Consider the following 23,196-nt stretch of genomic DNA (forward strand, 5'->3'; position numbering starts at 1 on the left):
TTTTTTTTTTTTTTTTTTTTGAAATGAAGAGAGAGAAAGAGAGAGAGAGAAAGTAGCTGTTACTATAAAATGGAAAATGTCATCTTGCTGCTAATGGCTCAAAATGAAAAAAACAGAGCATCAAAGCATTCGGCCAATCCACTGAGAAGTAAAGTGCAAACACTGAGTACATCAGCTCTGGCTGGTTCACAAAGACCATTAGAGCTGAAGATGCTGATATGTTTAGTTTCTAAACTTTTGACTGTCTATGATGTGTGTCATTGCAAAGGCCGACCACCCTGAAAAACACAAAGTCCTACAAGAATTAAAGGGGGGATCTAGTCGCTGTTTATGTAGTGGACAAAAACCCATTGCATGTGGCTATTGATATGTCAACTCCTGTCAATACATCCTCGAAAAAAGAAGTACTTCATTGTGTACATTTTTTTTGAAAGGTTGAGTATTTCCAAATGAGGTCTATCATGAAATAAATATTTCTCTTTTGTTTTAAAACTGAGACTGAATCATTGTGGATTTTGAATGTTTAATTGCAAATGATACAAAACTTTCACCTAAAAATTTCAGAGTACAGTTAATTGTTATAATTAGGTTTTTTTTAAATGTTATTTTATTTTATACATTTTGAAGATCAGCTACTGCACAGACTGTGACATTCACCTGCGTGTTGAATGAACAATGGCAATGCCTACATTACTTAGCAACAGAGAAAAAACTTCTCCGTCTTAAAGGAAGTGACATGAGCAGCGTTATCATAAAACCTTTCAGTTCACTTAATTAAACTGCTGCTGCTCCACATTTCCAGCTCCGAGCTTCCAAACCGTCTTGAATCTTCTCCGCAAGCATTTTAAGAGTTAAATGCCTCTCAGTCCAGCTGTGTTGCGGTGAGCGTCACACTGCGTAGCCGTACCTGCTGTCATATTCCACTGGTGTGCATTTGACCGGCGTACAGCTGTTGCTCGAGAGGGGGTGTGTGCATCCTTCGCCGAAAGAGCTCCCTTCTGTCCCGCCCACCTGACAGTAAGTCACCTGTGGGTGCTGACCGGCGCTCCGGCTCGTGTGGCGGCTGGCCGGGCGGCTCTCAGGAGGCGGGACGTCCTCCCTGTTTGATAACACGGAGACGAGAACAACAGCGTTAGAAGATTTTTACCCCAGAGGATATGAATGAACTGTAATCAGTTCAGTCATATCAATTCAGGCAATTAAGTGTCTGATTTTTTTTTTTTTTTTTTCATGGTAAAATGGCTTAGAGGGAAACTGCAGCAGCTGAGGCTGTGGACTGAGCTTTCATGAATGTCAAATTCATTTATGAAACTTTATTGAATTAGGGTACTCTAATCATTGTTCAGTCTTTAAAGCGTTTCAGTGACAGTTTCCAGAACCAGTTAAAAACTCAAAGGTTTTCTGTTTACAGAGATATAAAAAGAGAGAGAAGCTGGATATCCTCACATTTTATAAGCTACAACCTGTAACCATTCTTGACACATGACTTAAAAAACTGATTATCAAAACTGACTCCTACACTTATTGTTTCAGCACACCTTGCTTTCACAGTGCACCCAAGAAGGTTCTATTATTTATGACAGATAACTGAGAACCAGGTTGTTCTGTTTGCTGTCTTTACACTTGAATCCATATTCAGCTCAGTGGATGTACAGTATTTACTGAGTGAAGCAACATCGCCCCACAGGTGAAGAGCACAAGTCTTTGTTATCTTTGGCAGGCTCCTCCCAAGAGTGCCTGCTCTCACTGTGACCCCGCTTTCTCTGCATTTCTTCTACTGAAGGATGAAATCACTCTGGGGCTGGTTTCATCGAGCTAACGCTGACAAGAAGCATAAACTACAATCTTCCCTCGTCAACGCCGCTGCCAACCTGCAAACTTAGCAGCTACTTTGCATTCTGCATTTATGTAACTTTGCTGTACCAGCTGTGATCTTCTCCCCTGTCAAAGAAAACACCCGCACAACTAATCGACTTTAGCGTTTTCTACTCCTGTGGAGCCTGTGGAGGCCAAAGACTCTGGATTTTTGCTGGTTGAAGGAATAAATTTGCTTTGGTTACGCTGAAACGGGAAACAATGTGCCTCGAATCTTTTAGGCTGTGATTCTTGGGTATGTGTGTGTTGCCATGCAACAAAGCAAAGCTGCTCTGAGCAAGAAAGTGAACAAACCAAATTAAATCAAAATTAAACATCAATTAGGTATTTAATTCTCTAACCTTTCCCACTTGTTTTGTTCTTGAAGTGATTTGTCAAACCCTTTCTTCACTGCTTCAGGAACAACTGTAAAATCCTTCCACTATGCCTGTACTTAGATAACTACTTCTTTATTGTTGCTCTGTAATGAATATTTTGATGTTAACAACAGATCCAATGATTATGTGCCATGTGAAAGTTAGAGCTCATACATATAAACCCTCAGATACAGTAATTACCTCCAGTCTCTATAGTTCCCCTCCGTTCTGGGAAGCTTCATAGTGTCTTTCAGCCCGCTCGTTTTGGTTTTATGGCTTTAGTCTTGGTGCTGACATTAGTGCTGTTGCAAGACTCTCATCTGATAAACCCACTGTGCACTACCTCTCCCACATCAAACAACAGACAGATGAAGTTAGCAATCAGCTGGTGGTAGCTAAAGAGCGGGATACCCCCCCCAAACCAAACATGAAAGTATTTATTTGTCATGCGGACAAACATAGCTCCAAATGAATCCTCAAGTTGCTCTGTATTTGCAGGATGTAACAAGTGTTTGCTAACAGGTTTGCCTTAGAATATGTTGCTGTTGTGTTTGCAACTTGTTTGTGGTGCCCCCCAAGAGGCAAGAAAATCGTTCATTCCCCCATATTCACAGCAGACACGAGACACCACGAGTCTACGCTGACTTCAGCCGCCCTCGTGGCCTCATCAGTGGCACGGACGGTGGTCAGAGTCACTGTCACATTGGTAGAAATGGAAGTGTCTTTGTTTGGTCTAATGTACAAGTCACGGATGTCAAAAAAGAACAGACAGTTGAAAACCTGCTGACCTTTACACTAAGTTAAAAGCCGTTATCAAACCAGTCGACCAGTCTGTCTGTCTGTCTGTCTGTCTGTCTGTACATTCACGTTTTGTTTTTACATTTCAGGCTCTTTGGTCTTGAGGCAAAGCTTGAGTCTTTTCTCACTGTAGGCCTGTATTTTTTTTTTTAGATGGAGAGAATGGAGTACTTAAACTGATACAACGCTCTGTGTGACTCATCCCCAAACTTTTCTAGCTTCAGTGTTTACCTTGAAAAGTCTGCGAACTGACAGATGTGAGAGGCACCATTGCTGTGTGGCTCAGATTAGTAAGCTTTGCCATCTCTCTTACGAGCCTTTCTCTACAATGTCATGTTCATGTGAAGAGAGTTTAACTCCTGTATGTCACTGATATGGAGAAGCCCGTATCAGGATTGAGGCTTGAAGTGCTTCTCTGTCCTCCCACACTGACACTGCTCCCATATCGACATCTACTTTGAAAGCATGTGGGCTGTTTTCAACGGCATGTGAACCACAAGTCCAAAATTTTCGGATAGACATTGTTTATTTGCAAAGGGAGAAATCCTCTCAGAGATGTCAGGATGGGAGGTCAGCCGCAAAACATCGCCCCTGGAGCAGCTCGATATTGTGCCTGCGATCCACTGATTCCCGTCATAAGAGGACCAACAAAGAGCCCGGACCTTCTGTTTGAGGCAAAGTGCACCACGCTGCCGGTTTCATCTGGTTATACAGTTTGCACTCTTCCATAGCAGGAGAGAGATCTCAACTAAAGTAGTGTTGCTCAATAGCTTAAAAACATACACGTGAAAATGAAAACTCACACGGATTGTGGAGTTTTGTCTCATAATTAGATGTCCACCATTTTGTAAACTGTATTGCTATCAAATGATTTGAGGCTAATATCAATAATATCAAGTGGCAAGTAATTTGCCACTTGCCAGTGGAAGCAGTCAGCTGAGTTTGCTAGTAAACAATGGTGAAGCTATGCAGCTGTGTAGCTAACATGCTGCACCAAGATGGAACCAAATGGAATCATTGTCTTCTTTGTGCCCAAACTTTAGTGAGCAAGACCAAATGAGTGCACAGCTGTGCTAGCAGTCAGGCTGTGTTTAATGCACTTACTGGTGCTTTGAGCTTAATGCTAACATCAGCATGCTTACATGCTTACAATGGCTATGCTAGCATGCTGATGTTCAGGAAGTGATGTTTACTGTGTTCACCATCTTAGTTTAGTTTATTAGCATACTGATATTTACTCAGTAGGACTCACAGTCAGGAGACTTTGGGTGTCTTTAAATTTCATGGCCATCCTCATGTTGAGGCACTTCAGTCTGGATGAAAGCGCTGAACCAACCGAATGACTGACATTGCCATCCTTTTTTTTACACGAGTTCATTTGACATTTCTTTTTGCTAAGTTTAGTTTTTCTGACATTACGATGAGGAGAATAATAAATCACATAACTACATAAAGGATGACACAATTACATTCAAGACCTATTTCTACTGTGGTTTACTGTGGTGAAGATAAGGGAGCTGTCCAGGTAACTTGGCAATATACTACTGTACCAACAAATGACTTTATAGCTTAATGCTCTCCTCACTGGTTTACCAAATAAGACCATTAGACATCTGCTGCCTGAATGCTGCTGCTGGGGTTCTAACTACAGCCAAGAAAAGAGAGCATATTATTATAGCACAAAAAATCACCCATTTTGTTTCCTCCCGTCTTGAGTACTGCAATTCACTATTCACGACCTTTAATCGTCCATCTGTGTCTCAGCTCCAGTTGGTTCGAAATGCAGCTGCCAGACTACCAACTAATACACATTACACTGGTTTTGGCAAATGTACACTGGTTACCCACAGAGCGCCATATTGATTTTAAAATTCTTTTACTCAACTATTTAGTCACCTACTACAGGGCCTGGCCCCATCTTACATATCAGACTTACTATATCCACTGGTTATTGGGAGATCACTGAGGCCCTCCGACCAGCACCTCCTTGCTGTCCCGAGGTCGAGGCTAAAAACCAAAGGAGACCACACCTTTGCAGTCGTGGCCCTTACCTTCTGCAATCATCTTCCTCCAACAGTAAAAAATGCCTGCTCAGTCGACTGTTTTAAGAGGCGGCTAAAAACTCACTTGTTTCAGATGTACTTGACCATGTGATGCACTTTTTGTTATGTATGACCGCCCCATGTGTAATTTTAATTGTTTTTATTATTTTTCTCTTGTTTTTATTTTATTTCATGTTTTTATGTTTTTATTGTACAGCACCTTGTGCCCCTGGTTTTGAAAGGTGCTCTATAAATAAGAAAAGTTTACTTACTTACTATTACACCAATCGGTCTTTGCAGTTGCTTCCAGTCAGATACAGAAATGAATTCAAGATTTTCCCGACTTATTGTCTGCAAGTCATTAAATTGTCTGGGCTCTAAATTATTTTTGACAGGTTTGATATATATAAGACTAACAGGCCTCTAAGATTTGCAGGAGCTGGTCAGCAAGAGGTGCTGAGATTTAAAACTAAACAGGGGGAAATGGTATTCAGCCACTGAATGCTGCCTACTTCTGTAGAAAAAACATCTAACATGGCCAAACCATAACTTGCTCAAAAAAGAAGCTAAAAACTGATCTATTCTCCACTGCCTTTTTAAAATTATTTAATTTTGCTCTTTAATTAGATTGTGGCTGTTTTTATAATCCTTGTTTTTATACAGTTTTCTTATCATGCTTTTCACTTCTATTTTTTTATGCTTATATTATTGCTTACTTTTTGTAATATGGTTTATGCTTAGGGAGGTTTGTTTTATTGTTGTAAGCTTCTACTTGGTATTGGTATCATTTGAATATGAGTGCACCTATTGGCTACATTGTGCATGACCCTCTTATATAGCTCAAATGTGCCTTGTTGTAACACTGTTGCCAGTTTGAACACAGAGGAAGAGCGGTTGCCCGAAATGTCCATGTGATGCATTTACATATATACAATTTAAGCGGAGCGCTGTGCTACTCTTGATGTTTGATCTTTTCCTTTGAGGAGTCAGTCCCCACAAACTGGCTTTGACAAGATTCAGGACCTAATCTATCCTTCAAAGGTATCCACCTGAGTTACTGTTATTGCTGTTTGCCAGCATGTGGGTTCACACACAACACAGCCCTCACAACCTTTTTCGAGAAGATGTTTTTTCCTGGACCTTCAAATGATAAAACAGATTTAGTTATCAAAGCACTAAAAGCATGTTGTTGTTGTTTTTTTTGTCTGTTTTGTTTTGTTTTCCTATTTTCATTTTATCATTTCATTCTACTTCAAAATGAATTTTTCATCTTGAATACATCCTAATGTATTCCTTATTTTTCCAGACTGACACTAATATGCATTCCTGAAATGTTTTTTTAAATTTATTTTTTAATTTTCTTTTATAAAAGCCTGTATATATTCAAAGGGCAGGGGGCAAACTGTGCTGCCAGCCTCATGAAAGTAAAATTTAAAAACTTCACTTGAGAAATGGCAGATCGTCGCAACATACTTGTGTAATTGTGCTCAATTTTCCTCTCACCATAGAAACACACTGTATGTGTGGTAGCACAACAGTTGTTTGTAGCCTCCCCTGTTTGGGGATACATTATATTTAAACTCTCCTTTTGAATTTGTGCAGGGTTTGAATTCCGAACCAGACAAAATAGGACTATTTGTTGTTGTTTATATGGTTGATTTAATCGAAAGAGTGTTTCCTGCTATGAAAGTAACTCAGTTTTTTGAGTGTCATACCTCAAAATTATCTAAAGCAGTCATTTTCTTTCTTTCCTTTCTCTGACAGCTCCAAGGAGTGTGTATGGCCTGCCAAATGTATGGCTTGTTAAAAAAGGAGTTGAATGTCACAGACAGATGCTTTTCTTCACATTCGTGCTATGGCCATGACAATAAAATTGCAAGGCTGCAACAGATGAGAGGGCAAGAGAGAAAACTTCACTTACGCTCATTGGAGAAAAGTGCATAATCATCAGTTGTTACCATGTTTTCTATTGATGCAACAATTTGACATTTTGGGAAACACAGTAGCTATGCCTATTCGCTTTCTGGCAGAATTAGAATTAGATGACGAGTTCAGCACCACTCTCATATCTTTCCGTGAAATATAAGGCTACAACTATTTAGCTTAGCTTAGCACAAAGACTGGAAACAGTGTGTAACCAACAAACTGTACCAACAAGCATCTCTAGAGCTCACTGACCAATGTGTTTAACGGGAGTTTATATGTCTGACTTTTTCTTTGCCTAGCACAGCAATTTCTAGATTCTCTGCTGGCTGCATGGCAACAGGGGCAGAGCCAAAAAAATGTGGGGTTAACAGTTATTTACACATTTTGTATGGATTAAACAAACAAGCAATAACACGTTGATTCATGAGTTTTCGAGGTTTTGCCCATTGGATTTTGTTACCGCTGAAGAAATCCAGGCTAAGTCCTTCCCACCATTTTCAGTATTTATGCTAAAACAAGCTAAGATAAGCAAAATATTGCCTCGTTTTAGCTTCATATTTAACGAGTGTATATGGTAACGATCTTCTTATCTAACTGGCAGAAAGTGAATAAGACTATTCTCCATAATGTAAAACTTTTGCTTTAGCACATAATTGGATTTAAGTATAGCACTTCCACTAAGTTTTGTAATTGTATGAACTGAAAGCTGAACAGAAACTTGAATCAAACTGACAAACATAAACTGCATATGAATGCTGCGAACCTAAGACAAGAACCCCCAGGAGGGTTTGTTGACACTGGAGAGCGTCTTGTGTTTCCAACTAAAAAAAAGACGGAGAATATCAACAAGAAGAAAGTGTTTGTAACTTTTAATGAATCCCACTTACTCTCGACTTTCAGACGAAGCATGCGGCAGAACTGATGTATTCTTACAGTGTCAGCAATTATATTTGCATCAATATATCTGAGGAAAATCAGTTTGCTTCTGCACTCCTCACATAAAACCTCGGATTTCCACAGGATTCCATCAAATTGTTCTGCACTATGTGAGGCTTCGTATTAGACTGCTGATGACGCTCTCTGAATAATTAGATTATGCAGAGATTGTGAACATGGCAAAATAAAATAAAATCATAACATTTGGAAGAGCCCTGTCTGAGGAGTCTAGACTTGTGTTGTTTCAAAGAGTCCTAATTGAAACGCATCTTTTACCATTTTTATTCATGTTGCATTTACGTATTTCTTTCCTGATTTTCAGTCAAGGATGTTGTTTCAATTTCTATATTCAACCAAATGGCTTTGTTGTTGTTTGTTGTCTGTTGTTATGTATCCTCTAATACAAATTCATAAATGCCTCTTTTAAAGTTCAGTTGTTGATGTGCTTTCGATGGCGGCTCTCTCTCTTTTTTTAATTAATTTTTTTTATTTTATGTGTCACGTAGCCGAAAACATCTTATTATCTCTACTTTATGTGGAGGTAAAAATCTGCAGAGCAAACAATATAATGAACGTTCATAACCTTTAATGTGAGCAAACAAGACTACTCAACACTGACACAGGCAGAAGTTTCTTCCTCAAGAGACTTTTTGTTGATAAATGTGGACTAAGACAAATTTGCCAGACCGTATGTGGGGATTAGTTTCTTCCTTTGAGCAGTTCAGTAATCTAACCATCAAGCTGCCGGCTGCTTTAGGTCTGCCCTGCTGTCTCTGCGCTGCCGTACGGTACCTGATCTCATTGGAGAACTCCTTCTCATAGCGATATCTGCTGCTCAGCTTCCAGTAAAGAAGTGCGATGATTACCAGCAGGATGAAGATGAGGAGCAGGGAGCCCACAATGGTGCCAACTATCACAGCTGCTCTGTTTGGAGCTGCAATCACAAAGAGTTATTATTATCTCAGAAGCTCTGTGACAGAAAAGAAATGTGAAGAATCATTATACTGCTTTACTCTTATTCTCCAGTGTAGTGATTCCTTACTCTTTGGGCGTCTGACTCACTTAAGTTAAATAATGTCTTCTCACGGCTCCTCATTACAGGTTGTCACTGTCCAGCGGAAATCATGCATCATCAAAATGTCTTTTCTTCACTAAAATGAATGTCAGTGAGGAAAGCACAGCCTTGTTTTAAAGGAATTAGCTAGCAAAGCTTAGCTGACAAGCAAAGCTTACAAAAACGCTTATAGCTAACATAGACTGAAAAATGGAAAAATAGCTAGTCTAGCTCTGACCAGAGGTAATAAAATTTGCCAACTAGCGTCTCTAAAGCCAGACAATTAACACATGGAGTGTAAAAATATTGCGTTGTGTTTTTTTTGTTTTGTTTTTTTTTATGAGAGGCTGTGTGGCTATTTTTTCACCAGGAGCAGTAACTTCCTGCACATTGTCTGGAAAATAGCCAGACTCATTTTTGGCTTTCATACCTTTTTACCTCTGAAAATGATTTAACCTAAGATGTAAATGTTTATGAAGATATATGGTTTTAAGATGCGTGAGCAGCTCAGACAAAGAATGACAAAAACGCAGTGCTCCCCCCTCAGAGTTATTCATTTTTAAAATATGTTTCAAAAGCCTGAAGAGGTAAAGTTATCCAATATATCACAAAAAAACCGACAACAAAAAAAACAAAAAACAAATCAAACATCTGAAACATCCGTAAAACATAACTAAATAAATTTGGTGTAGTGAACTTACTCTATAAAGTCTCATTAATCATCTTGCAAATTCTTTGTGAGCATGTTTGTGAGCCTGAGGGGTGAAACCTCTGTTCCAGGACAGTGCCCTGCACTTGAAATGAAAATGAATGATTCGCTGCCTAAAGCCAAAAATCTGAGCACCGACTCTTTGAGTTATGGACTCGACAAGATGTGAGATGGAGGTTTGCCCCACAGATCAGGAGACACACACAAAGACTAACTAATTTTATGGATCCACAGAATGCAGTGCGCTTGTTTGACTCTGAGTCTGGGGATGATTTATTCTATAATGGTATGCTGAATCACTGACTGTGCTCCCTGTTGCTGCTTTTACAGCCCCCTGATTCATGCCCCCGTGAGGCAGCTCTGGTGTGTCTCTGGTTTCTGGTCTTGCTCAGAGCTGTTCACAGGTATTACTGTACATGGACTGTCCTCCTTTAAGGGAATTCCTTTTACATTTACACACTCTGTCAGCTAATCAAATCTGATGAGGTGCTTTTAATCAGCCTTTTCTCTTGTTTCATTTCCGCTACATAAAGCTGTTAGGGACTGTCGACACATCAAATCATTTCAGCATTACTCATGAGTGTGTAATGCTGAAATCATTACACTGACAAAGTGAAGTGATGACGAGCGGAAGGACAGAAACTTCTCTGTCAAGTTACTTCTTGCCACTGACTGTGACCTCTTGTCTAAACGACATAATAAGGATGATTCACCGATGTTACTGAGTGCCATGATTAAAACACGGTGTGTGTGTGTGTGTGTGTGTGTGTGCATATGTGGGTGAGAAGTGGAGCAATGAGGAGACTGTGGCACAACTACAAAGACAGAAGACTTAAGAGGATGAAATCTAGGTCTTTCACCATCACATGAGTGTGTCATACACAACATTTGTCAAGAGGAGCCCTTCTGTGTGTGTGTGTGTGTGTGTGTGTGTGTGTGTGTGTGTGTGTGTGTGTGTGGGGGGGGGGGCAGTCACTTACGCTTGTTCGCTCTCAGGTTGATCCTGCAGTGTTCAGCTCCGACAACATTGTTCACATCACAACGGTAGATTCCTGCAAAGCTCTGCGAGTGGTTGCTGATTTTCAGCTCCCCGGTCACACTGTCTGCGGGAGAGAACATGCACAAACACAGATCAGCACATGAAATGCACACTGCACATACAAGAGCCTAAAATGAAGGGAACATCAGGTGGGGTTTTCTACATGAAGATTAATTAAAAGGGGCTAATTATAAGTTCCTTGGTGGTGATTGTCACTTGGCAAGAGCTTCGACCATCGCGGTTACAAGATGAGAGGTTATAGTACACATCCTGAGCACTGCTACGTCTTCAGGGCAGATTGGAGGCTACAGTGAGTCGCTATTGGAAAGTGATGAGATGGGGCGAGGGTAGCTGGTTAGCGTGCTAACTTCAGTAAAAGAAAAGACAGGTAGAGACAAGAGTTAACATTAGGGTTGCTTTCCACAGCTAGTGACAGCTCCTGGTGAGTAAAGGAATGAAGTTTGATGCTGAACTTGTAATGTTCTTCTAGACTGGTTGGCTATGTGGCAGTAGCAAAAACTTACATATAGCTCCTTTAAGTGAGATATTCTTCAGGCTTGTTGTTTTTGGTATTTTATGATTTTTTATTGGAAAATATGTAGATTTTTTAGATCTGTTCACAGATTTTCACTCATTACGTCTGCATGTGTTTCCTACTGCAGAAGGACACCAATCAATTCAGCTCACAGTGAACAATGTCGACGATTCAAGAAATGTTTTATATTATAAAAAGGAGAAAAGAAAATCAGGAGAACATTTCAATGAGCTGCTGCTGTTAAAAAAAGCAGCTTTTTCCACACAATGTTGCTCTGCAAATCATTATTTCTTAATGATATTCTCTATTATTCTGGATGATTTTTCATTAGAATCATCAGAATAAACACTGATCCCTTCCTCTTTAAAAATGAACAGCACATTGAAAAAGAAGATGGTGTTCACTGAGTTGCTCTCTGTTGCTCACACAGAATCAGATACAGTACCACACATGCCCAGCCTCCACCCTGACACCGACACACACACAAACACACACAGAACGTTCTCTTTGATGTGTAGTAGCATCGTGACGTCAGCAGAGGTCACACTTACTCTGTGTGGCTGTAGCAGGGATGGGGCCCGCGCTCTCCCTCCTCCACATGTATGTTAAGGGAGTGGAGCCTTCTGCAGACTGGCAGTGCAGCGCCACAGCCTCGCCAACCAGCTCCCCTCCCTCCACCCAGCACTTAGGCGCAGACGGCTTCACTAAAACCATACAATAAATGGATAATTTCATGCTGCCATTTTCATTCCCTTTCTTTCAAAAAAACTACAGCTTAATAGCTTCAGGATGAAATTGGAGGAACCACTGTGATGCTTTGATAACAAGAATTTGCACCGTATAGATATGTGATTTAAACAATTTGAAGCAGTTTTTATTCAAAAATCCTGTTAAACGAATGCCTTCCTCACACATAATGAATAAATATTTGAACAAAGCCAATACGGACTGAACGTTGAATGAGTTCATGGTCACAAGACTGAAACATTGAGCTAAAACCCAAACACTGTCCTTTTCTGAAAGAGCGAAAGAGGACAGAAACTGGCATTGAGTAGGGTGAGGTTGATTAACATTACACAACACTCATGGTTAAAAGATGTGAAGGTGGTTGCCTCCACAACATATCACTCATTTGAGTGTGGTCATCTCAATTTACACAACAGTAGAAGAAACACAAAGAAATCCAGCCAGACATGAATTCGTGCATTTTCATTACCAGACAAAGAACCTGGTCTGTAAAACCACTTTCGGGACTCTCTGTGCTGCTGTCAGCATGAAAACAGCTGCAGGTTGTCCACTGCCGTATGAGGCTTTGGTAAGGATGATTATTTAACAAGGCGCTTGTTTCATCTGATGCGACTTTTGTATCAAGCTGAGAACTGAAATCCAGTGTAAACAACTAAGAAATAATTTAGCTCTAACAAGTCAGTTGTCCCTCTGATTATGCAAAATAAATGCATTAGTTGATCAAAAAATCTGTTTTGTCTAGGATATGATTTGCTGAACAAGCTCCGAACTCAAGTCCTCCAACGCTGGACGCTTGTAAACCTGCTGCAGCTGAGCTGGATGAAGGTGAATTAGTCTGACAGTTTTATTTTCTGAACATAATTGGCCAGATTAGGCTGTTAGGGTCATTTTAAAGTGGAAAATCTATTTAAATTAAAGTTAAATAAACATTCAATCAGTCATCAATCAGGTCCACATAATTTCCTCCTACAGAAAAACTATGCTGGCATAGACCAGATAATTTGAAACAATGATGTATGCCAATTTGTTGTTAGTTTCTTCCTTCCATTGTTTTAGCCATAAGCTATAATTCTTATGATAATATTCTCATATAATATTGACCTTAATGAAAATGAAATGCTGGAGGCTCAGTGCTATAAAAGTCTTGAACAAATGAACATAGGATGTTGCTCTAAGAAAATGTTTAACTAACATCAGATCAGAACTATACACTCTGAGGGAAGACACTTTCTTTGTAGTTTCCACAGGAGAAGCTGAAGGAGTTTTTCTTTTTTTTCGGACAGATATTTGCTCAATCATGGAACATCACTGCCAGTGATGTGACCTTCTTTCACCCTAGCTACTGCTCAGGCTCTTCAAAAAAATGAGCTGGACTAGAATCAAGTAAATTACTTTACTTCTTTGGCAAATCCTAAGACTGAATACACAGACAAATGGTTCTAAGCACAGTGCAACTTCAAATTACTGTCGTCTTTTTTCAGGTGGTGTAAAATAGCAATGGTAGCCTTTTGGTTGATGTGTTTTTGTGAGAAACATATACACCAGGAGAAATTTTACTCTATTTCAGAATAAATGGGTTAAGCACTAGAAGAATTTGTACAATTTGACCCAAAATTATAGTGTAATTTCTTATTAAATAATATTTATTTTACAGAACAAAAGCTGACCAGTAAAAGTCTTTTATAACTGCAGACACTGAGAAAGCTATAATCTTAGTTTTTGCTGACATCCCTGTGACCTTTAACAAAACTGACCTCCACAAACCACTAATGAGTATGGAGTCATTCTAGTAATGGTGCAGTGGTCTTAAAAGATAAAACCGCAGCTGATAGAAGGTAGCCTAAAAATTTATTTTATGGCAAACACACTGGCAATTAACAAAGAAACCCTCTGTGGTAGAACAGGCCTCCCACAGCATTAAAAGTAAATTGGGCAGCAGCTTTTTTCATACAACCAAACAATAACACAGCTGTCAGAGGCAATGCCCATAAATGATGCAGTCAGGTGACATTTGTTCACCCCAGTGCCTGATCTTACCCATTACCACCAGCGACACCTTACGCATGTCCACTCCAGGCGATTTCCTCACTTTACACTGGTAGGTGGCACTGTGGGCAGGGGACAGCAGAGCGATTGAGAGCGAAGCGTCACCCTTGGAGGGGTCAGGAGCAGCAAAGCTGAGGCCTTTTGCAAGAGCGTGGTTACCGTGGACGTATTTAGTGCCGCCGGCATAGGACACCAGCTAATGGAAAACAAAGGAGAAATATATAAGCAACAAAGGACTCTCACTGACACTCACTGTTAATGGATTAGAGCTTCTTTACAATTCAAGTGAATAAATATAAAAGTAAAGGAGTTTCTCACTGTGACAAAGCCACTGAGAAAAAGCCTCCAGTTCAGCCTCCACACGCTCATCCACTTTGTTTTCAGTAGCAGGAAGCAGCTGTTTTCAGCAAACAAGCTCTGATAAACCCACTGTACACTGCCTGCTCAGCACCAACAAGGAGACAGATAAAGTTTGCGACTAGCTGGTGAAGAATGTGTAACATCCAGAGACTGCAAGTAAAGATGGATGCAGCCTCCTTGACGTCACCCATAGGTTTCTGAGGAGTGGTTTTGAAGCTTGATTCCCCCCCCCCCTGGACAGTTGTCATGAAGAGGGAAATTAGCTATAGAGATCAAAACCACTTTTTGGACCAGGCTGTTAACATGTTTTTTTTTCTGCTGCTGGGCAATTTATCATGGGAGTCTTTGGGGATTGACTCACTTTTGGAGCCAGTGGCCATTTGAGGAAGTAAAAAATTTGGCTTCATTTTTGTCACTTGGTAATATCTGGCAGTTAAAGAACCAGTATTTTTCTCTGTTTATTGTAACCAAACCAGAGACAACAGGGACAGTGTGGTGGGCTGACACTGATCAGGGGGACAGGAGCACAGCCCCAGATGAATGATAATGTGGCTCTGTTGAACAGGGACGATTATGTTTTTTTTTTCTGTCTGCTGGATTCTGTGAATAGCTAATTATCTTCTCAACACATTAGCAATACGACTTCATGGTGTGGATAACATCTCAGTGCTGTGTGCATGTCAGCTCTTTTTTTATTATTCTGCCCTCTAGAGGCCAAAATTCCATTAGGGCAGCTGTTAGTTTGCAACGGATAAATATTTTTATTCATTCACACTAAAGAGCTGAAAAGGACAGTGCTGGTTTTATTGTTTGACTGAAGTAAAAATTATTCAATTTGCACAAGAAGCAGCAATTTACACTGGTCACTCGTCTAAAACAGCCTCTGGTCAATCTTTGTAAATGCCTGCTTCCTAAGGACAGAGATGAGGAGAGAAAAAACCTCCTTTCAAATCTGCAACACTAATGACTTATTGAATTTAAAAGGCAAATGGGATAAACAACTAATTCATGTGAAATTCAAGAGGTGTTGGGACTTCATCTACTCTCCAGTCTCCTTGACTGAATTCTTATTTTGACTAATAGACGCACAAGGACATCACACGAGGGTTAAGAATTTGAATAGAGGTGTGAAATCTGAATGGATCAGATGTTTTAGAGATGCTTAGAGACTAAGGTTTATGCTGATCTAATTGTGTTGCATAATCTGTAAGGTCTTTTTTAGTCAGGGCACAGCAGGTCAGCTGCAAATACAAAAATACAGTGATGCATCTTACACCTTACATTTACTCACTTGGCAGATGACTTGCAAGTGAATGACAACACTAAGGCGTCAGTGCAGTAGGAGATCTTGAAGTAAGTACTCAGTACTAAATCGGTTCAATAAGGCGAAGTGCTAGGAGATCAGGTAAAAAAGTGCAGAGCAAGCAGTAGTTAGGGATATTAGGTGTTGGAGGCGCTAAGAGAGGAAGTGCTCTCAGAAGAGATGAGTCTTCCAGATATGCTTGACAATAGAGCGGGATGCCCCTGCTCTGATAGCAGGAGGGTGCATACATGTCTTCAACATATATGAAGAATATTTGAATACTGAAAGAATAGTTAAAGCTTTTATTTCCAGGTTTTCTATTTTCGACACAATGTTCATCAAATTGAATAAAGTTCTTGAATAATATGCTTCAGGAAGTTGTTGGTACCCAGAACATGATGCATCTCTAATGCATTAAGTTACTGTATTCTGTTCTATAATTGGCATATATCACACCCTAAGCTTACATTTATAGTAAGATTTGCATCATTCTCATTCAGCTTCTTACCAACTGATCTTTCTGCGTGGTGTCTGGACTGACCACAGACCATTCGATGTCCAGTTCTCCGGCGTCAAGGGGGCTCGGTGTGTACATGCAGCCCAAAGTCGCACTCTCTCCCCTGGCCTTCTGGATGGTCTGTGGACCCGTGGACATCACCTGCATCCCTCGTGCGCATTTCAACTCTTCAGAAAATTCAGACAAGACTTAAAATGAATCACATCCCTGCTTTTAAATCTCAAGGTTAAATATTCATTATATACATTCACTGGACCACAGTGCATGGTTTCCATGCACACAGGTTTTAGGATATGTTTAATGATTCAGATTTTTTCTCAAAGGATGTCTGACTGAGAAAACAACAAAAGCACAAACATCATAGCTGCAGCCGTATTCTGCTCAGGAATATATCAGTGATTTACAAGAAGCTCTCTGAGACTAATTTCGTACAGTGGTTACAATAAAAAAAGAGCTCAATAAGCTGCACTTCAGAAAAGATTTTAGTCAGAGGTTAAGTGTGTGCTGTCCAGTTTATTGCACAGTTTTTGTTCTTCAGGCTCTCTGCTTCAGCGCAGTCACTTTGAAATAAAATAATGGATGCTACATTAAAGAGCCAGCCTTTAATTTGATTCGGTTTACATGAATATTGAATGAGCTATGTGTGAGATGTCGCCCTTTTAACACATAGCGCTCCAGTTGCAAGGGTTCAAAAGTAATTGGACACTTGACTACTAAATGTTTCATAGGGCAGCTGTGTGTCGTTTCAAAGTCGGGTCATGAACAAAGGGGATCACACGTGGCTCAGAGTTGATTGAGAGCTGCCATTTAGATTGAGGTGCAGCTGTCTGTCAAGATGAAGAATAAAGGCATGATCGGGCATGTGAAGAAGATAATAATGTGGTTGGGAAAGCAAATATCAGAGGTAGTTGGTTTGGCAAGATCAACAGCTGTGTGACCTCTGAAAAAAGCAGGTAAACTAGAAAATGGTAGACTGAGCAGCATGAGGAAAATCATTTGCATGGTTAGGGAATTAAAAAAATTCCCTGATGACTACACAGCAAGTCAAACATGCTCTCGAAGTTGTAGGAGCCTGGCGGTCTTGTTTCCTTGTCAACGATCAATGGGAGACTTCATGACCTCAACCTCAGAGGAGTCGCAGACTCCCAAGCGTCAAAAACAGAAAGGCCAAGCTGCAGTTCACAAAAACATACACAAATAAACAAGTGGATTTCTAGAAAAGGCTCAGGGACTGATGAAACAAAAATCCACCTCTGTCTAAATGATGGACAGGAGGAGCTCATGACCCAAAGCCACCACCTCATCTGTCAAACATGGTGCTGCTTCTGTTACGGCTTGGGCACGTATAGTGGAACTGGCACGCTGGCATATTGATGATGTCACTGTGGACACAGGCAACAGGATGAATACTGTAGGTGCACAGGAGCTGTCTGGGAGCTCTCATTCAACCAAATGCATCTAAACCCATTGGAAGACATTTCATCATCCTGCAGGACAACGATCCTAAAGCAAACAAAGAGCTTTTAGGGTGAAGAGGTGGAACATCCTTGACTGGATGGAGTCAATCACCTGATCAGTCTGATTGAGCTGCAGTCCACCTGCTGGAGACCAGACGAAACACAGAGACCCCGCAACAAGCAAGAGCTGAGGTTGGCTGCAGTGAAGACCTGTGTGAGCAGCACCAGGGAAGTTACAAAGCGCCTGCTGATGCTGGACTTGGCCTTCACGCAAGAATATTCAATAACATGGTTTTATTTATTTGACTTCATGTGTATCTGCTCAAACTTTGGGCAGAATGTGTTAAACAGTTCTTTCTATATTGATATAAACACTCTGAAATGCTATCCATTATTTCATTTCAAAGGAGAAACACAGAGACTGAAGAACTAACTTCTTGTGTTTACTTCTATGCAGAAAAAAATGCTGCACAGCTTTTTAATGGTTCAGCCATTATGGCCTTCACAATAGTACTTTTAAAACATTAGGAATTGGATGCATGAGGTGGGAGTACAATGAGACAGATGTTTGCCTGATTCAGGGTAAACTATGGAGGCAGTTTTAAATAAAGAAAACGTTTTTTTTTTTCCATTAAGGGTTCTTTTTTTCTTTTCTTCATCTTTCAAAATAAATAGAAGTGAGCAAATAATAAAAAAGTAAGAAAAAGTAATAGTGTGTGACCCTAGAGGAAATATACTCAATAGTTATGCTCTTTAGGGCTTCAAATGTTCAGTTTGGTTTTAGAAACATATTGTAAGGAAGAAGAAACAGTAATTAACTGTGCAGTGCTTTCATAATAATACATAAAAAAATGACTTTTGTCAAACTAGATGTGCATTTGCATTAAAAGCCACAACCTCCTCAAAACAAAACACACAAACAAAAAAAAAAAACCAGACAGCAAACAACATATGAGCTCAAATCCCGGGAGTCAACAGTCATCTGGAGGCCTGATCTCAAAGCCTGATTGGACAGCCTGTGAGCGCCATGGTAACACATGCAATGTCTCACACCACTGAGGCCGAAAACTCAGCAGAGACGAGACATGGAGCTGAGAAGGATCATTTGTCAAAAAGGATGCTTCATTCAGCGTCAGTGTCATGATATACAGACTATATATGCAGATAACACAGGGAACAGACAGTGTGTCTGTATGTTTGTGTTTGTGTTATTCTTACCTGTGCTCAGGAGAGTCACGGTGCATAACAAGAAGCCAGAGAGCCAGGGCAGGCAGCTGAGGGAGGGAGCTGACCTCCAGCGACTGCAGCTTTGTCTGAACATCGTGGTCCTGTTCCAGATAAAATCGTCGACATCAGGTGGCCAAAAAGAGATTATTACAGAAAGACAGTTCAGGTGTAACATCTACTGGCTTATGAAACAGTTTTTTTTCCAACTAGTGGGAAATATGAGCTCTCAGACAGTCCTCAGAGAATTTTAAAAAGCATGGAAGAAAAACAAGTTCCATATTTAAGCTGCTGAGGGAGGTTATATTGATCTTACCTGAATGCAGATGCTTACATCCAAACACCTGGCAGTGGGATACAAAGGCTCAAGCAGCAATGTGCTGCCTGTTGCTCTCACTTTCCAGTGAGCTCCTCCCTCACTCACTCCTCATTACCGTAAAGCCGTCCGGTTGGATGGCCGCTCCACCTGTTTTACCTGTTTGCCAGGAGGTGTCCTTGGTATTGCTTAAAACACCCTCAACTCTAGCAAATATTTGCACTGTTTGTTTTTACCACAACCACCACCAGCACCACAAACAAAAACAAAATGTGAAGTTTAGCTACAATCAAATTGCATGAAACCAATGACGATGTGCTCGAGGAAATTAGCGCCTTGCCAGCTGAATAACAATGCAAAGCAATCTCGTGTTAAACAAGTGAAACTGGAGGAGCTAACATATAATTAGATGGGGTTTCTGACGATGAGGGTTGGAAACTCAGGGTGCTAATTTGATGGGTGAACTGTACTGAATTCTGCTTTGTCTACTGTCAATAATATTTACTTGCTTATCTGCTTATTCAACTGTTTGTCTGTCTGTTCACATACATGACTATTAGTTACTTTGATTTTCAGTTATTTGGATATTTTATGACTTTGTCTGTGTCTCCTTGAGCCCAGAAGGCTTTGTCAGAAAAGTCAACACAAGAAATAAAAGTTGTTAAAAAAATTTAACTTGAAAGAAACTTGAAATGAAGACAAAGTCATCTGCCACTTGCATAAGGACATACACCACTACTGTACACTCCCTCCTATTATTGCACACACAATACACTGCACACCACTTCTCATTTCTCACATGCCAGTGGTTTCAAATAATAAGGAAGTAAAGGAGAGCACATGAAGTCTCAAGTGACCAAAATACTGGTTGCTCAGCCAAAAACACAAGCCGGCAGGGTTTATATATATTACCAGGATGTATGTACAAATAAGAAAAAAAAAAGAACTACAAAGCTTTTCTCTGTGCCACATCTACAGGGAAGGATCCTATATAAATGAGAAGCAGTGAGGTATTCACTGGTAGACACATGAAGAGAATGGATCAGTGATAGTGATAAAGAATTTTATCTCCACTTGTGGGCTATAAAAATACCAAACACATTAAACCTTTACATGAATTTTCTCTAGTAGTCAACACATTTATGTTTCGAGCTTTGGGCAATGTTTTCATTTACAGCCACCAGCTGATATAGTGGAGTTGTCAGATCCATCTAAAAGTGTGAGTCATGTGTGGTATTCTGAGATTCTGCTTTAAAGAAGGCAGTATTTATTTGTTTTGTATTTCACTGTTAATATGTAGAAAAAAAAAAAAAATCTCTTGCACTGCACACTACCTGCGCAGCGCCAAACAGCAGACAATAGATTAGATTCCTTTACTGTTACTGTACCAGCACCACAAGCCATGCTGTATGCATTGTTATTTACAGTACATACTGTATGTTTTTCTGTGTGCTTGCACTGGATGTCTATAATGGTTGATGTTCTGCACAGGTGTCACCACCCACCTGCTGCAGTGTTTTCCATTCAGAGACACAGCACTGTGTTACAGTTGGTGAGCATGCTGTCAGTGGTGCAGCAGATCCTCAGGCACAGGCTTCAGTCTGCGTTTTCTTGACCAGAGTGGAGGTGCTTCTTGGGCTTTTTTGGCGTTAAGGGCCACATTGCTGTCAGCACACCACTCCACCAGGTGCAGGATCTCCTCCCTGTCATCTCATCATGGTGGCTATTAAAGCGTAGCGCAGGTGTGCTATAAGTGTAGGTGTAGAGGTGTGCGGTCATGAGTGAAGATCAGCAAACAGCTGAGTTCCATTGTCCAATCAGGGTGGAAGAGGTGTGGTTGTTTGACCTCACAGACTGGGGTCTGTTATTTGGGTCTGTTAATGCGTGATCCAGGTACAGAGAGAGGTGCTGATGCCAAGGTTTGGTGAATGTACAAATAACTCTGTCCACAGTGGAACACTTGAACAACATCAAAAGGCTTTCACAACGCACATTACAGCTAACGTACGGTAGTGGTGACCTAATCATTATTTTATGGTTGTGACATTATCTGACAAATGACAACAGCAGTGCTGCATCTTCCGCCATTCTGACATTTTAAATGTGTGATCCAGTGATGTGCCATCAGCGCTAACCCTAACCCTGCTAAGAATAAAAATAGACATCAGTTAGACAGTGGGGGGTTGTAGTTGATTCTTCAGCTCTGCTTTCCTATCAGTAAAAGTCACCACATGCCATGCAGTCATGCCATGATCACAGAAAACGTTAAGTCTTGCAACTCAACACACAACCCCCTCCTGTGACCCAATTACAGACGCAACTGCTCACTCAGGTTAGTATCCTCTTCTTATTGGTCACCAAAGTTATAATAGTTTTGGATTTCTCATAAGTTTCTATTTTTTATTTCATTTTGACTATTTTTTAAAAATGTCAGTTTAGTTTGAATTAGTTTTTATAGTTTTTTTTTTTTTTTTTTTACTTTGTTTATGTTGAGTTTTTATGAATTTCAGTGTTAGTTTTTGTCGGGGGTGAGATTCAAAAAGGTCAGAAAAATTATTATGCAATAAAAACACAAATCACAGAGGACAGATGAAAAACCATCAACAAAAAACAACTGCAAAGTAATTAATACATAAGTAGTTAGCAGGGATGAGATGCAGGTTGTGCCAGTCTGAGAAAAAAAAACATACAAACAAACCCAACAAACTCTAGAGGTTTTTTTCATGTAGATGAACCAACTCAAAATTAAATCAACTGGACCCAGCACCAGGCATTGAAGCTATATGACACATTGTTGCAGTTAATGAACAATAAATACTTCACACGGACTTGACATCATTAACATTGGGAACATTAACACTTAAAATGCACATGCACTGGTCGCACAATGAGAGCCAATCAGCTGTAAGATACTGCATCCTCTGGCATGGCTAAAAAAACTGGAGGATAGATTTCATATCCACTGAAAATACCAGACAGATGCATGAAATAAACTGACAGACAAAAACTAGACATTGTTTCTGTAATTCACACAGTAATTGTTAGTATTGTAAACACACAACACAGTTTTAGTTAGTTATTGTTTTTGTATAAAGTTCAGTTAACAAACATGTTTTTTCACGTCTATTTTTTTTAGTTAACGAGAATAACCTTGCTGGTCACCTACAATGTGTTTCAATAAAGCCAAAGTCACACTATAGTTGTGAATTTGTTGAAAGTATGAAATAGTTATTGTGTCGCATCCCATGAACAGTAACCTGCAGTCACGTTAACCAGCAGTCATTCTCAAGCTGCTGCACTGTGGTGATTAAATAATTATTTAATAATCACAAAATTGTCTGTCAAAATGAACCCAAATTTGTGCTAATAACAACAGTTCTGCCGTGTGTTTGGGTGTTCTTAGAGTTGAAATGTATGATCAAAGAGAAAGTTAGAGGTGATTAAAGGTTGACTGATTAAACCAGACACCAAAGCAAAGCTAAAGGGAGAGTGAATATTTCGACGGAAACACGATTCCACATGAATGAAGACTACAATGAGATTAATGTTGCTCCATGTTTTCTGAATCTGTTTGATCTCGGCATGAAACCAAATCCTAAACTAAACAGCCACCAGAACCCAGTTGTACTCACACTGGAAGCCGATGAACTTAATTCACCAACCACTGAATAAAAGTCACAGTTGCGGGATTCATTAGCATTTTGTTTGTATCAGAGGGTAATCACGAGCTATTGAGCTAACAAGCTCACCACCTGCTAACAAGTTTTTGGCCTTGCCTGAGTAGCTGGACGCCATTCACACCTACATGCCAAGTTTGGCTTCTTTGGGATTCATGTTTCTTGAGCTCGAAAACAGCTTTTGTGGAGAAAAACAAACAAAGACACAAGAAAACATACAATCTGAGCCAATACAGCAGGGAGCTCCACTGCTTGGACTAATACACAAGTCCTAGAAAA

At 40.1% G+C, this 23,196-nt stretch overlaps 1 protein-coding gene across 2 annotated transcripts; it reads right to left on the reverse strand.

The window, feature by feature from the left end:
• Positions 1-664: 664 nt before the first annotated feature.
• On the reverse strand, positions 665-21,004 carry vsig8a (V-set and immunoglobulin domain containing 8a). Of its 2 annotated transcripts, none has more exons than XM_071466662.1 (8): positions 20,746-21,004; positions 18,919-19,028; positions 16,235-16,410; positions 14,055-14,259; positions 11,822-11,974; positions 10,677-10,799; positions 8,726-8,867; positions 665-1,099 (listed from the first exon to the last, which is right to left on the reverse strand). In XM_071466662.1, the coding sequence occupies exons 2-8, from the start codon at positions 19,019-19,021 to the stop codon at positions 889-891; spliced, it is 1,113 nt and encodes a 370-aa protein (XP_071322763.1). In that variant the 5' UTR covers positions 19,022-19,028; positions 20,746-21,004; the 3' UTR covers positions 665-888. The 2 variants fall into 2 exon arrangements, with proteins under 2 accessions (XP_071322763.1, XP_071322764.1); XM_071466663.1 differs by lacking the exon at positions 20,746-21,004 and adding an exon at positions 19,241-20,695.
• Positions 21,005-23,196: the final 2,192 nt, after the last annotated feature.

Source organism: Trachinotus anak, unplaced genomic scaffold, assembly GCF_046630095.1.
Source record: "Trachinotus anak isolate AG129_WGS33_773 ecotype Australia unplaced genomic scaffold, CSIRO_AGI_Tana_v1 ptg000028l, whole genome shotgun sequence".
NCBI classification, from domain to species: Eukaryota; Metazoa; Chordata; class Actinopteri; order Carangiformes; family Carangidae; genus Trachinotus; species Trachinotus anak.

What these genes read in the sequence shown, in the direction of transcription:
- vsig8a (XM_071466662.1), bottom strand. Translation starts at nt 19,021, where the DNA reads ATGTTCAGACAAAGCTGCAGTCGCTGGAGGTCAGCTCCCTCCCTCAGC. An exon ending in CGTGACTCTCCTGAGCACAG is followed by an intron (nt 16,411 to 18,918) that starts GTAAGAATAACA and finishes AATTTTCTGAAG; the next exon opens with AGTTGAAATGCGCACGAGGG. An exon ending in CCACGCAGAAAGATCAGTTG is followed by an intron (nt 14,260 to 16,234) that starts GTAAGAAGCTGA and finishes GTTTTCCATTAG; the next exon opens with CTGGTGTCCTATGCCGGCGG.